General features: G+C 34.3%; 2 protein-coding genes across 2 annotated transcripts; one reads left to right on the forward strand and one right to left on the reverse strand.

Moving 5' to 3' along the window:
- The first annotated feature begins 371 nt into the window (after window positions 1-371).
- LOC145060141 (protein LEO1 homolog) lies at window positions 372-4,588 on the forward strand. Its single transcript, XM_079007879.1, has 11 exons — window positions 372-581; window positions 1,017-1,351; window positions 1,469-1,592; window positions 1,710-1,892; window positions 2,253-2,429; window positions 2,521-2,652; window positions 3,079-3,258; window positions 3,415-3,546; window positions 3,645-3,752; window positions 3,889-4,080; window positions 4,231-4,588. The coding sequence occupies exons 1-11, from the start codon at window positions 459-461 to the stop codon at window positions 4,384-4,386; spliced, it is 1,842 nt and encodes a 613-aa protein (XP_078864005.1). The 5' UTR covers window positions 372-458; the 3' UTR covers window positions 4,387-4,588.
- Window positions 4,589-5,869: 1,281 nt separating this feature from the next.
- Window positions 5,870-8,336, reverse strand: LOC145060201 (target of rapamycin complex subunit LST8-1). Its single transcript, XM_079007929.1, has 12 exons — window positions 8,161-8,336; window positions 7,906-8,053; window positions 7,635-7,755; window positions 7,451-7,552; window positions 7,242-7,354; window positions 7,096-7,165; window positions 6,945-7,022; window positions 6,688-6,804; window positions 6,528-6,622; window positions 6,371-6,450; window positions 6,235-6,294; window positions 5,870-6,149 (listed from the first exon to the last, which is right to left on the reverse strand). The coding sequence occupies exons 3-12, from the start codon at window positions 7,740-7,742 to the stop codon at window positions 6,022-6,024; spliced, it is 951 nt and encodes a 316-aa protein (XP_078864055.1). The 5' UTR covers window positions 7,743-7,755; window positions 7,906-8,053; window positions 8,161-8,336; the 3' UTR covers window positions 5,870-6,021.
- Between the last annotated feature and the right edge of the window lie 7,480 nt (window positions 8,337-15,816).

Below are 15,816 nucleotides of genomic sequence, written 5' to 3' on the forward strand. Positions count from 1 at the left end.
AGTTGTATTGCTTCTTGTTGTGGACATGACTAGATGCAACGTGATTTTCTATTAGTTGTCCAAATTCTCTCTCTATCTCTCTCCTCTTAACATGATGTTATAAGAGTATAACACCATGAATACCACCATCTCTTCTTGTTGTTTCTTGTCATAACATCACTTCAAGTTGTCCATACCAACAAAAATCTAAAGCAAAGTAGATTTTTTTTTTAAATACGAATCCCAATGAATTTCAAAAGCTTTTTAAATCTAATTGAAAATAAAACCAAGAATTTGTGATCGATATCTCGTAACGTGCGTCTCACGTGACATCCTAAACGGTTGCTAGTTGCTAGTTGCTAGTTGCTACATTAGATTTTGGGTTAAAAAATGCGTGGTGCTGCGTGTCATGTCTCTTCAGCTGTAAAATTATACGTATACAGAATACACATACCTCGGCGATTCTCGAACGGAGAAAAATGGTTGCCGACGACAAAAGGCATCTGATGCAAAATTTGTTCGGTGATCAATCGGAGGAAGAGGAAGAAGAAGAAGAAGTTGAATCAGAGCACGAATCTAATCGTCAGCCCGATTACGCATCTGTACGACCTATCTCTCCTAGTTTTCTTGTTGAATAATTGGTTAATTTTGATGGAAACAAGCTTATATTTGTTCGGCATTGTATCTTCATAATGATCACATTGAATGTGTTTAGATCCTAATTGATATAGGGAAGTTGAATTTGTTCGCCGGGTGCCTTCTCTACAATATGTACATGTATGTTTGAGATTAGGGAATTGAAGGAGTGTGGCGGTAGAATGAGGTTACTGTTGATTGTTTAAGGGAATACTGTAACTAGGAAATTTTGACTTTTGAGAATCAGAGATATGCTTTTCGTAGTTGCACATTGATTTTTATCAAATTTGAGAGAATTCTTAAACCACATCAAACTTTATTAGAAATATCACGAGTACAATAAAGTTGTAAACCTTATCTTACATCATTGATGTTTACATGTGGTTGAATTCTTTGTTCAGGATGAAGGGGACATTGGGCTGAAACCTGAAGCTGAAGACGTGGTAGAAGGCCAAGGGGAAGCAGATTTAGGCAATGATGGTGAACTGCATCAGATAAATGATGATCAGATTGAGAGTGAGGGTGAAAGAGATCATAACTCACAAGAAGTAGATTTGGGAGACCAGAGGGATGAAAGTGAAGGAAACGACTCAAGGAGTGACCAAAGAGAAGATTACAGTCAAAGAGTTGTAACAAGTAGGATAAGGGATGTAGTGGAGAGTGAGTCGGAAAGATCTGAGGAGAATCATTATGTTGGCAATGCAGATGAAGAAGTTGATCATGCTACAAGTCCGAGGTAATGTGCTCCACTCTGAAGAATGGTTGAAGAAGTTGATCATGCTACATGTCCAAGATTTTTTTTTTTTTTTTTTTTACCTCACATTCAACCTCTCTGCTTTGCTTCATATCATAGGTCACCTGATGAAGCCCACATATCAAATACAGCACCTGAACTGCGTGATGTATTTGGGGAATCTGATGATGAAGAAGCAGAAGAATATAATGCTGTTCAGAATCATCCCAAGGACAATTCAAATGTTTGTAACAATTCTTAAAAACAATAATGCCTATATTCCTTATTATAAATCTATCTATATGATGGTGCATTTGTTATTGTATGGCTTTAAGAAATTGAACGGATTTTCTTTTCATAGAGATCTCCAATGGAAGAGGAAGGTTATGAAAACGATCTGAGGCCAGAAGACATGTTAGCTGATGAAGAGGGACGCTATTATTCTGAAGAGGATAACATTGAGATTAAAACCAAAGAGAAACCAGTTGGACCTCCATTGGAACTAGGGATTCCTTTGCGACCTCCTCCTTCACATCCTGAAAAGGTTATAATAAAACTTAAAATCATTTTTGTAGATGATGAATAGGGTCCCTATTAGCTGATGTGGCTTTGACATGATGTCCTTGTGGACTCCTTATTTTAATTTTAATTTTATTAAAGCTTTAAACTATTCAACCGGTTAACCTGTTGAAGGAGACATGGACGCCATGTCACTGCCACATGGATGCCACATCAACAGGTTAACTGGTTGAATAGGTATAAATCAATAAAAATGACCAAATTGAAAAAAAAAATTAGGTAATTTAAGGGGTTAGGATGTAGAGTTAGGGGCATTGATCCTAAACCATAATGCAGCAGTCAATATAATATATACCACCTAAATTTCTTTGTTTCCTGATTACAGATGAACATGATCAAAGTTTCAAACATTATGGGGATTGATCCTAAACCATTTGATCCAAAGACATTTGTTGAAGAGGATGCATTCGTTGCTGATGAGTCTGGACACACCAAACGGATTCGTTTGGAGAACAATATTGTTCGCTACAGGGCTGTGAGAAATCCTGATGGAACAAAATCTGTAAGTTTATATTGGATTGGAGTTCCAAGCAATCTGTTTATCATGTTTATGGTCTTCTTCTTTTTTTCTTATGAATATCTGTTTTTTGCAGTATGAAAGCAATGCACGGTTTATTAGATGGTCAGATGGCAGCTTACAGTTACAGATTGGGAATGAAGTTCTTGACATTTCTGTGCAAGATGCTCAGCATGATCAAGCTCATCTTTTTCTTCGACATGAAAAGGTATGCATATATATATGAATCAATCTTTCCTCACGAAGTTCTTGACTATAGATCTCCCATTGTGAAAAAGACATGAACGCCCCCATCCTCATCATTGAATATATCTTACAGAGCTTGTCCAGTCTTGTCTGTTCCTGTCCAATGTAACAAATGCAGCATAAGCCCAATGTCGCAACTTTTGAAGAATCACTTGGACCTTGCTAAAAAAAAGTTTGTAAAGTCAATGCTGTAATACACAAGAATAAATAAAATATGTTCCTATTTCTGGCATTTAGCTCTTTCATATACCCCATATGATCCTTCATTTGCCTATGTCTATAGTGTCTATTAGTTACGATTTAAAAAGATGTTGAGGTAGTTTTTTGTGTATTGTGTTATTTGGTATGAATATGGGGGTGTTGTAATGTATGGAAAAATGAAATGCAGGGAATCCTCCAATCTCAGGGGAGAGTTTTGAGAAAGATGAGATTTATGCCTTCATCCTTGAGCTCTAAATCTCACAGATTATTGACTGCACTCGTTGATTCACGCCATAAAAAAGTGTTCAGAGTTAAAAACTGTGTCACTGCCATTGACCCTGAGAGGGAGAAGGAACAAAAAGAGAAGGTACGTTACAATTATGTATACTTTTTTTTTTTTTTTTTTTTTTTTGCATCCAAATTAAGGGGTTTTAACTTTTAGTTAGGGTTAAAATTGGAAGTAGAATGGTATTATGTTGTTATATTTGATAAGGTATAATATGGGTTGATGATTTGATTCCAGGCTGAAAGTCAAACAATCAGGGCGAATGAAGTACTTAGCCGGAAGAAGGAAAAGGTGAACCGGAAATACACACACAGTGTGCGTAGGGAGCGTCAACTTTCACCTGGCTTCTTGGAGGATGCACTTGATGAGGTTTAAATTATAAAATCTATTCTTGTTCATCAATATGTCATGTCTTTTTTAATTCTAATAGATATTATTTTTCCAACTTACTGAAATTTTATACATAGGAGGAGGAACCGGATTATTATGAATCTCGACCATCCGCCCATCGCCGCTTTGAGGAAGACCTGGAAATGGAAGCTCGAGCTGAGAAACGGATCATCAATGCAAAAAGGGTATGATGTATAAGTACCCTAGCTACTACACAGGACAATCCCCTTCTCATAATCATAAAAACTAGTATATATTACATGCATGTCTTGTGTGATAAATAATTTGTACTTTTATCTGTGACTACTTTTCACTCACCAGTCTCAAGGGCATAAGGATATTGGTCGCAAGTCATCTGCATCTTCTATGAAGTCATCAAGGCGTCCGGTTGATGACTATGAGGAGGAATCCGAGTATGAAACCGAAGAGGAGGAGAGGTCCCCTCAACATATAAGAGGTGAAGAGCCACAACAGTATGATGATGATGATGATGAAGAAGAAGAAGAACCTCAGGTATATGCATATCATTAGTCTTCCTTACAAATGGAATTGGAGTTATTGATTCCATTCCAAAATGGACGGAATTCTCTAAGTTATTTGTTGAAAAGACCAAAATCTGAGTTTGTTGTGAATCATGTGATAAATGTTGTTGTTGTTGAGCAGTTTAATAAGCACAAGGGTTCAGGAGGAGGACGTCAGAAGCGTAAGGAGATGGATTCAGATGAGGAGGAGTTGGAGTCTCCGTCTCCTCCACGAAAGGCTACAACATCATCATCACATCGCCGAAAGGCACTTGTTTATGATAGCGATGAAGATTAATCATAATAATCAATGCTTCTTTCAACAGACAGATCTCTTGTATTTATTTTATTTTAGATAGATAGATAGGAGTCCGTTTTTCATTTGAAATCACTAAATTAGTGGATACATATAGTGTAATCGGACTTACTTTTCTTGTATATATTCCCGTGTCCGTTCTTCATTTTAATACATAGAAAAACAAAGATTGCTTTTCATCTAATCTCAAAACTCACTCTCACTTTCTACTTTACATCTTTTTGTGGATAAATGGTAGGTTATCACAAGAATTTTACATGATGATGAACAAGTTTTGGCCTTTATTACACATGCAGTTTCTTTAGTTATTTTAACAAGAAACACGGTTACCTCACAATGTTTTTTTTTTTTTTAAAGAACGTATGCACCTAGGGGTGTCAAAAATACTCAAACCCGACCCTAACCCGAATAAGATACATAGGGTCGGGTTTAATAGGGTCTAAAGTCAAAATCGGATTATTCGGGTTAATCCGATTACCCGACTAACTTGAAATATATTTAGGATCGGGTTTCGGGTTAGATTTATATAATTCTTTCAGATTCGGGTCAACCCGATTAAACCGCATAAATTTAATTAATCATGCGAAACTCATGTCTATATCATATTGCATGCAAACCTTTCTGCAAGTAATGTACAATGACAATGCATTGCCATGTTTTAATCTTATTTGTTTTTAGTTTCATTCATATTTGATTTTCGTCCTTAAATTTTGTTAAAAATCTACAAATTGAGTATCCAAAGCAATTAGTTTCATACTCTCTTCATATTCGTCTTAATATTTACAAGTATGATAACAATGAAAAAAAAGGACACGGTGCATTAGTTTTAATATTTACAAGGTATTATAACAACGAAAGAAAAGGACCAAGTGTATCATGATAAGTTTGTTCTTCTAAGCAAAAAGTTTTTTTTTAGTTTCTTTAATAGAAATCATCCATCTTTTATTATTGTTTCTTTAATGAAGATCATCCTCCTAAAAGATCATCTTAATTGTAATGTCCACTTGTCCAATAAAACAATACATGTAAGAATGAATTAATAATTTTTTTTTCCTATTTGATATGCATGAATCAAGTAGTTCTCCAAACTCTTTTAAAATAACTATATCATATTATGATTATCTATACGTTAAACACACCATTAAAATGGAATACCATAGAGCACACAGAACCAAAAACTCGATAATTGTCTTTAAAAACCACTTGTTGCCCTTAATTTGTTTGGTTTAACCCGAATCCCGATTGGCCCTAACCCGACTAACCCGTAGCTTAATAAGGTCAGGTTTCGGGTGAAGTTTTAGTTTAAAAAACCCAACTAACCCGACCCGATTGATCCGGAACCCGATTAACACCCCTATATACACCAACATGTTTTCAACAATGGTTATTTATGCATATCTGTCAACCATTGTCACAATGGTTTCTATTTATGTGCACTTGTCATCCACAATTGTCACGAAAACCATTTGAAGGAACTAAAGAAAACGGAGAACCCCAATATAGACATGATAATGGTGGAGATCCATCTGTGAGTAAAACAGAATGCATTGCATACAAGTAGTTAAATTCAAACAAGCAATTGAAATTGGAAGTATTTTTTGGTGATTATGGAGTGTATCAGGTAGCAGTGGTTTCAGCACCATCATGAAGAGCACAGCAGACAGTGGCTTTATGATGTCCCTGATAAACTCTAATATCTTCACCAGTTGACATTGACCAAAGCCTTGCTGTTGTATCAGACGAAGCTGAAACAAACCATCAATTAAGACGTGTTACAACTAATAATTACTCTTATATCAAAAAGCCTGAAATTTTATCAAATATACACACCTGTAATGAGATAAGCACCATCTACAGAAAACACGCAATCCCATACCCATCGTTGGTGCCCTGAAACACACACGTATCATATATTTATATTCATGCAACGTTTGTTTAAGACATGTAAAATTTAATATAAACATACCAACTAGTGTTTTCTCCAAAGTAAAACCATCTACATTCCATATCTTGACTGTACTATCAGAAGATGCAGTTGCTAGATACCTATTTCAACAATCAATCAGTCAGTCCAAAATCCCACCCAACCCAACAAAAAAGCCAAAAGGAATGAAAAATGTAACCTCTGAGGTTCACAAAACTCGGGTGATAGGAGACATTTGAGGATATAACCATCATGAGCCTGTAGCTTGTGAAGTGGCTCAAAATTGGTCATTGTCTGCAGTAAATAACACAGATCATGAGATTAAGTCAAAAAATGAAGAGAATAAATAGTGAATTTACCTGTGTCCCACGTAAGAGCCTCCAGACATAACAAGTTCCTTTGTTGTTTGCAGCAACTACCAAGCTTCCATCCCACATCACTGTCAATGATCTCACTGCTGTATCAACCTCTGGCACCTGGGTTCAGTTCAAAACTTCAAACTTCAAACCCATACACACCTTAATCAATATATATATATATATATATATATATATATATATATATATATATATATATATATATATATATATGCTGAAAATTAAAAACAAAATCATACCAGCTCACAGCTACAAGAGTTTGCAGTCAAATCCCATACACGAATATTGCCATTTTGATCACCAGATATCAGCTCAGTCTGCACTCCCAACAACAAACCAAATTATAGATAAATCTAATTTTCACAAGGAATAGAATACAATCATAGACACCTGATTTGGATGCAAAACCACCGTGTTAACAGCAGCTCGACTTTCATATTCTCGTTGACACCCTGGTGCCCTATATTCATCCCATTTCAAACAACACTCATCAACCTGAAGGATAACAAGGGTATTTATGTCTTTTGCAGACTAACCTCAAATCCCAGATCTTTACAGTTCCATCTTCAGAACCCGAGTACATCCATTTTCCATCACACTGAAATCCCACAGCCATTACATTGTTTGTGTGTGAATCATAGCTCATCACCTGTCAATCATTATCACAAATAAACCCTAACACATTAGCCCCAACCTATACATAATATATGTATCTGTGGTCAGCAAGAGAGAGACAGAAAGATACAGGCTGAGGGCTGGTGGAGTTGACATCAAAAAGTCGAATGTGTGGGTTCCCTGCAGCAGCTAGGTACCTTTTATCTGGAGTTATCTCCAGCCGATTAACTTGCTGTACAAAACAACAAGGTTCTTGAGAATAAATAACGACAAGTTCCCATTGCATGGTAAAACATAGGATTTGGGGATCTTACAGATTCTGGGTACTGAATTGTTCGATAGCAGCGCCCGCTTTTGGCTTCCCAGAACCTAATGGTGTGATCATAGCTAGCAGTTGCTAAAATTACCGATGGTTGAGTCATACCTTATTTCCTCCTGCTCAACACCAAACAACCAACAATAGGTAACCTAAACATTAAGCATACAGATAGCATCTATATGAGATGACGAAAACCATTGGTTTTGTCCACTTTAATTCTAATAAACTATAGGAACTGTATAAGTAATTGTGGAAGATGAAAGTACTGTTGTTATCACTCATGAACCAACGATTCCTGGATACATCAATTATAATTATGTTCCTCCGATCTTCAAGATCCAAAACATGTATGATGAAACACCTCTGAACATATATAACTTCTTCGCATGGGTTATTGATCTAATTCAACACACCCTGAAACATTGGGGAAAGTCAAAAGAAGTAAGGGTTTAAGTACTTAAGTGATTGATGTTAATGGATATTACTTAAGTGAATGAGGAAATGAGGACTATAAACGTTACCTTGCGATGAATTTGCATCAAAAAATCTTCAAGACCTAGAACATAGGATCTTCCGCGGACACGGATTTGTTGGGAAACTTATATAGAATAAATTAAAAAAAAAAAAAAAAGGTTACGAATAATTTTCGAGATTCTGCAAAACCACCGGGAATGGTTTGTGTGAATTACGGTAGCGGCGACGAGAGTGACGACTGCGGATCAGTAGTGGGCTTTTCTAGCGGCTTGTTCATGGGCTGATTGTTTGACGGAAACAGTACAAAAACCCATGAACAAAATTATTAAACTAACCATTTTACAAAATGTATTATTTAAGAAAATAATCCAAAATAATATCTTCCTATACTAATAAAAGAGTAGTTTTTTTGTCATGTGTCACCATGTTAGGCATTGTAATAAATATCATGACACTTGTCAATCTATTGACACTTGTAATTAATATATGACACTTATCAATCTATTAATTCTTCATTCAAATTTCAAATTTCAAAATTTAAATCACATTTTAATTATATTAAATTAATAATATTAGAATAAAAATAAAATAAAATTTATACAAATTATAAGATGATATATTTTATGTATTTATTTGAATCAACGATTATAATTTATATATAACTAAAAAATATCTTTTAATTAATAAGTTATTTAAAATTATTAATTAATAGTTTGAGTTTTTACTTAGAAAATTTAATTAATTTTCTAACCGTGGTTCCCACGGGTTATAAACTAGTTATATTTATATGTATAAGTGAAATAGAAACATAGACATGAAAGCATTAATCGCAAAGTGATCAAAAATTCGTTTGGGCGTGATGTGTCTGCCGCTTAGTAAGGAACGTGGACCGTTCCCGCAAAATGCCCTTAGGCCTTAAGCATTGGGAAGTGGGCCTATTTAAGAACACTCATCCCAGGGGATTTTGTTAGACAGAGGGTACGGAAGAGAAAGCTTTCTTTTTGTAAGCCATATCTTTTTTTTTTCGTTCCTTCACCTAAAACCCAAGCAATAGGTAGGAAGCCATTTTCTTACTTTTTTTTTTATAATTTTTTTTTTATGATTTATAATTTTTAAATTAATACTAAACATAAAATTTAATTAAAAATAAAAAGCATTTCATTAATTAAAATAAAACTTACATTAAACCTAAAATTTAAAAAACTAGACAAAAAAACTAACTAAAAATCAAACAAACGAACAACGACCTACGGAAAATATTTTTTCAGAATTTTTTCCCTCTTCTTCATCAGGAGCTCGAGAGCCGGTCCCGAGAGATGATCGATGTTTTCCATCAAAAACTTCATATCCTTCATTTCTTGTCTCTCCTCCCGCTTCTTTTTCCTTGTTTCTTCTTTTTCTTTGTCAAAAGCCAAACGTTCGGAGAAATTAAGATTATATCAATCAAACGACAATGTTATTTTCCGCATTTCGTCAATGTCCACGCTGAAATCAGATGCACCGGAAGAAGTCCCTTTTCCCTTTCTCTTCACTTTGTCCCTACCCATTAGGCGGACAATTTCTTCTAGCTCGAGTTCGTCATCCTGATTTAAATCTAGCCTGACCTAAGCATCAGAGGAGGTTGTGTAACCACTAGAGCCCGTTTTCGTTCGTTTTGATTGTTGGACTCTATAAATAAAATTTTACTCGTGTTTTTTCCACCTATGACATCGGACCAATAATTTCCAACAATCATGTCACTTGAATGGTTTTCTGACGTCTTCAAGGTAAAACTGCAAAGCTTCTTAAAGTATTTCTTCATCGCCTTGGCCACTTTTTCGTTGGGTTTTTAGGTTGTTGTACAACCCGTTTATTTTTGAAACCCCCTTTGCTATTTCTCGAAACTTCAAATTCAGTTGATGTTTCGTACGGTAGTTGTCGCCTTTTTCTAGCTCCTCTCGAAACCGTTCTAAAATGCGAAACCAAAAATGTTCTCCCGGTTGTGCGTTTCCTTGAATCGAATCTTCAGAAATGTCAGCCCAAGCTTTGACCAAAACTAGCTCTTCGTGTGGAAGCCATGCTGTCGGCTTTTGTCTTCCTGGTTGTGCGACACCCTCGCGCGCTTGTTTTTTTCCTTTTACGTCTTTGTGGGGGTGGTGTTGGTTGAGTTTCGGGAACCATGTCTTCTTCTTTCAAGTCATCCAACTCATCGACTAGTTGACGTTGTTGTTGGGTTTGGGTTTGAGTTTGAGTTTGGGTTTGAGTTTAAGTTTGGGTTTGGGGTTAAGGTTGATTTGGCGGTTGTTGATCCGTAAACACAACAAAGTTTGAAAACATTTGTGGTAAAACATTTGGAACTTGCATCAGGTAATATTGTCCAACATTTTGGTATTGGAATTGTAGTGGAGATTGAATGAGAGCATCGAGTTGGGGCGATAAACTCCTTGTGGTGATAAATCGATAGCAAAAATATTTCGAGAAGGGATGTTTAAACTCGAACCATGGCTTTTTTTCCTTCGATCGGAAGTTGGGATTTGATTGTCGGGATTCATTTTTTTTAGAAGAAAATAGAGAGAATAGAGGGTTTTTGTGAATGTTGTTTGATGGTAAATAATTGTGTATTTATGTGTTTAAAAAGGTAAAAAAGAAAAAAGAAAAAAAAAAGATTTAAAAGCATTTAGCCGTTACAACAAATATATATATATATATATATATATATATATATATATATATATATATATATATATATATATATATATAGAGAGAGAGAGAGAGAGAGAGAGAGAGAGAGAGTTAGGTTCAAATATTTTTAGCAACTATTGTGTGAATGAATGCACCAATAGAAATTTAAAAAATAATAAAATAAATAAATAAGGGTGATTTAGTAATTTGATATATAAATTCCATAAATATTTCCTATAATCTAGTTATATTGACTTTTACCCTAATTTTTCCCTCACCCCACTTGTGTTTGTGTGTATACGAGAGCACACGTTCTTCATCATCAACAAACGCTCATGCATCCCTCGTCATCATCATCTTCTCGTGTTGCGATCTCTATCTTCAACGCCTCCTTCCCAATCGCCGACCAACATTGCAACCTAATACTACCGCCAAGGGATATCAAAATCTAACCTTATAGAGAAAACCCTACGTCTCACCATTGTCGTCAGCACCCTTCATACATGCAATAACCAATAAAAAGTGAAATGCAACGAAATACCCATGAATAAGAGGACGACAGTCCCACACATCTTCTTTTCCCTTTATGAGAAGGTAAGATTTTTTCTATCCACTTTTGATTTTTTAAATAATATATGTGGGAGGTTTTGATAAATCTTGATTTTATAAAACAGAAAAACTTCAATGTTTGTATATCATCTTTCAAGCTACAAACGGCTTCAATCTACAAACAGCAATTCCATGAACTCTTTAAAATATATTAAATTGTGAGCCTAAATACGGCGAAAAGTAATTAAAAGAAACTAAAAAAAGTTATTCATTGAGAATCCATTCAAATACGTGATAAGCATTGGGTTTAATAGGAATATTTCTTGGCATCCCAAATTATAATTTTCACAAGTACATGTGATTAACAGTGGAACATGATTTTAAAAGAATTGTGTGTATAAGGTGAGTCCATCAATAATTTGTATTAAATTTTAATTGGTATTCCAAATAAATTTGTTTAGTTCGAAGAAATTTGGCATTTTGTTATCGTCTTAATCATTTTATGTCGATTGGTACTTTTCATTTGATTTAATATTTTGATTTACCAAGGTTTTAACATGTTTGTTTGGAATGTTACTTAAAGTTTTTTTGGTGGCTTTTTGAATTGGGTAAAGTTTCATCATGATTTTTGTTTGTGTCAAGCTTTACCTATGGATTACTTGTCATCATTGAGTTCATCTCCTTCTACAACTCTCCTATATAAAGTTATTCCTACATAATGTCATTCTTCCAGAATGTCCGCATGTTTTGAAGTGGTTTAGGGGTCAAACATATACACGACATGTAAGAACGAACCAAGAAGGTGAATGAAGATTCATTCAAGATAATTGCAGGTTAGTTTTAATGATTCTTGAGGAATGTTTGTTTTAAAATTTTATAATATTCTTAAGTGGCTGGTAATACTAACGAGAAATATATTCTGATAAAAAATTTTATAATATTCTTAAGTGGCTGGTAATACTAACGAGAAATATATTCTGATAAAATTTTTAAAAATATTATTGTTGTATTCTAATAGAATTTTAGTCAATTATTTATATGTTTAATGTGCAGTTGTTTTATTGTTTAAAATTTCTCCAACTTCATCTGTATCTATGTGCAAGTTCCAAATATATTTTACAATTCTTTGGATGAAATTGGATTAAATACTTTGGCTAAGGGTTAAGTAAGGGATTTTTTTTCATATCAAAATGCAAACACCTGTTCAGTCTATGAGAATATAAATATTACATAAAACATGTGTTGCTAGTAATTCTGACAGAATACATTTATACATGCTTTAGAATGTTTATACATATAGAAGAAAAGACTATGATTTAATTGCATTATGTAATGTATTCTGTTAAAATTTATTTATATAAATGCATTCTGTTAAAATGTCTTTAAGAAGGTTTGTTAACAACAAATATATTTGCTTCACTGGTAATACTAAGGAGTAATGCATCTTATTTTTTCAGAATGACATGGAGAAGGAATACATCACATTTTCGTAAGAATAGTTTGAATCAAGTGGATTATCTGGACTATTGAAGAACAAACATGTATTCTAGCATAATGTATTTTGTCATAACGTATAAAGTGTTTCTTAAGAATAATATTCTTTAAGAATTGATTAATGTTTTTGTTAGATTTTAATGTTTTCTTTTTCTTTTTCAACCATTCTTAGTTTTAATCTTTAAGAATAATGTAATTCTTAAACCGTTATTAGTCTTATTAAATTTCAGAATGAATATAATAATTGTTTATATATTCTTTATGAATTAATTATATTCTTGATAATATGTGGTATAGTTCTTTAAGCATATTAAATATAAAAAATATCTTGAATGAAACCATTCCACAATAATAAAATAAAAAATATCTTTCTTAGTTTATGGTTAACTTTGTCATTCTGATGGAATAAAATCGGTTACTAATAAAAATTATAGTAGAATTAAATTTGAATTAATTTAAAAAATTCAGATTTTTAAAAATAAGTGAATTAATTATCCCTAAAATTCCGAAAATTTCCTTATTTAATATAGGTTAATTAACCAAAATACCCTTATGCTGAAATTTGAGTGATTATATGGTGCATGTTACTCTATTGTAATATCATAGACTCTTAGATCATGAATCATGATTCTGTTCCATCCGGTGGTCCAGATTTGTACTTACGGGCACACAATACTTAGTGAAAACAAAATAACTCAAGCATATATATATATATATATATATATATATATATATATATATATATATATATATATATATATATATATATATATCGTTAATCAACGGTTGAATTTAAAAAAAAAAAATCGTAGCCCCTCACAGCCGAAGAGAGAACGCGGGAGAGTCTCCCCTCGCCCTTCCCCGTGCTGAGGGTGTGGTGTTCCGCCGGGCGGGAAGCTTCCCGCGGGTCTTCCCCACAACCATTCCGTCCGACCTTATTTTGAGCATCCATCTCTTTTAGAACACATCTAATTAAACTTTAGTCTCTTTAGAAGTGATTGGAGATCATCATCTCTCCTAAGTCCATTTTGGTGTTCATTTATGCTCTTTTGGTGTTCTTGGGTAAGGAAAACATGAAAGCTTGGACAAATAAGCTTTGTTCTTGAGGAAATCAGTCGTACATTCACATCTGGACCTAGATTCAAGGTTTATTAGGTTTATTGCACATATCTAAAAGTTTGATGGGTTTTTAATCATTTCTGTTGAGTTTGGTCGCTTTAAGGTTTGTTTCTTGGAGTTTGATGAGCTCCACAACTTGTGATTGATGCTTGGAATCATATATGACATTAGGATGGAGTAAAGAGTATATGCAATATCTCTATTTGCTCTATGCATAAAGATAAGTGCATTTTTGGACACCTTTGAAAATTAGGGTTTTAGATCTTGCTTGTTTTGGTCATCCAAATGGATAAAGCTGGAAATTTTATCCATTAACTCTAATTAAACTCATGTCTTCGAAGCGAAATGATAATATAATATGTTTTCAATAATTTGCTTGAATGTTCAAGCGAATTTTAAATGGAAATTTTGGTTTGAAATTTAGGACATTACAAGTTGGTATCAGAGCCTTAGTTTGAGGGATCCGAGTTGATGTGCAAGCATGACTCTAAACTCAAATTGGGATCTGAGAGATTTTCACTGAAATTTTCGGAAAAAAAATAAAAATTGTTGGGTCTGGAACATGGACTTAGTCCCATTACCTACTCTTGTCTGATAAAAGCCTTAGGATATGGGGACATTGTTCTTGACCTAAATTACTAACAAAACAAATATGTGATGCGTACAATCAGTCGGAACTCATAAGGGAAAATGATTCCCAATATAACTATATTGTTGTGTATGTTATTTATGATGTTGATGGATTTACATGGTAGAGTGTTGGTTAATGATATATTTAGGAGTTACATGTTATAATTGTTTGATTTGTATAGATGCATCGTATACATTAGATACATGTTGCTTTCTATATGTTTCGTGGAATTTATGATTACTATCATTGAAATGTTAATGCTTGCCATCAGGATTATGTATAGTTAGGATTTGATATCCTTATAATTTTTTATTCGGCCTTATTACATGCTCCTTGTTTGGTTGTGGTTTTAGGATAGATACATTTATTTGAATAATTATATCATTCTCAATTATATATGGTTGCGTATTCGTGAGGCAATCCGATGATATTATAAGAGACGTCATATGACTTATGAGTCAGTGGGGAAAGGGAGGATCCTAGAGAAAGTCTATGAAGAGTAGTGGTATGTATATGGCTAGACATATACATGCTCGATAGAAGTTTAGTGGAGTGGTGAGAAATGACTTGGGAGCCTTGGAACAATCCTTGGAGCAAGTATGGATAGATGTAAAAGGTAGTATGGAATCGTACTACTGGAAGCACAAGATACATACTTAGGTTAAGGGAGCATCACAAGGATATTGAGGGGTTTATAGGTAGTTGTGCTTAGTGTGGGATTAACATTATGTATTGGTTATAACCTATTTTCATTTATATATGTGGTATGGTTACGACTAGGTAGAGAAGGGGCAGTCCAGGTTTGGGTTTGAGCGAAACGATTTTGCTAGAGTTGGTGACCGTTGAAGCTACGTGGGTTGTGCTTGAGGAGTTTTCAGGCATGTTTGGGAAGGTTAATAATGAGTTAGTTACTTTGATAGATGAGCGGATCGTGACACTTTAGCGGCCAGTGGGATTGGTCAAACGGGGACTAGGGATGTCACCTATCGTGGCTTTACAACTTGCAATCCTCCATTGTACAGGGAGAGAAGGACATGATAATGAGCATGTTTGATAGCATATATGGATAGTCCCGTCCACAAGAGCTTTTGCTCATATGGGGAAAATGAATGGTTCGTTGAGAGCCTTCTATGTGATGGAGCGAGGGACTAGTGGTGCCTAATTATTCATATCATTTTTTCGACTGAGTTAGAGAATATGTCTTGGGCGGATTTCACGAGGTGGTTTCAAGAGGAATATTTATCCCCAA

This window comes from Lactuca serriola, chromosome 1 (genome assembly GCF_051521515.1).
Source record: "Lactuca serriola cultivar US96UC23 chromosome 1, Lser_US96UC23_V15, whole genome shotgun sequence".
NCBI classification, from domain to species: domain Eukaryota; kingdom Viridiplantae; phylum Streptophyta; class Magnoliopsida; order Asterales; family Asteraceae; genus Lactuca; species Lactuca serriola.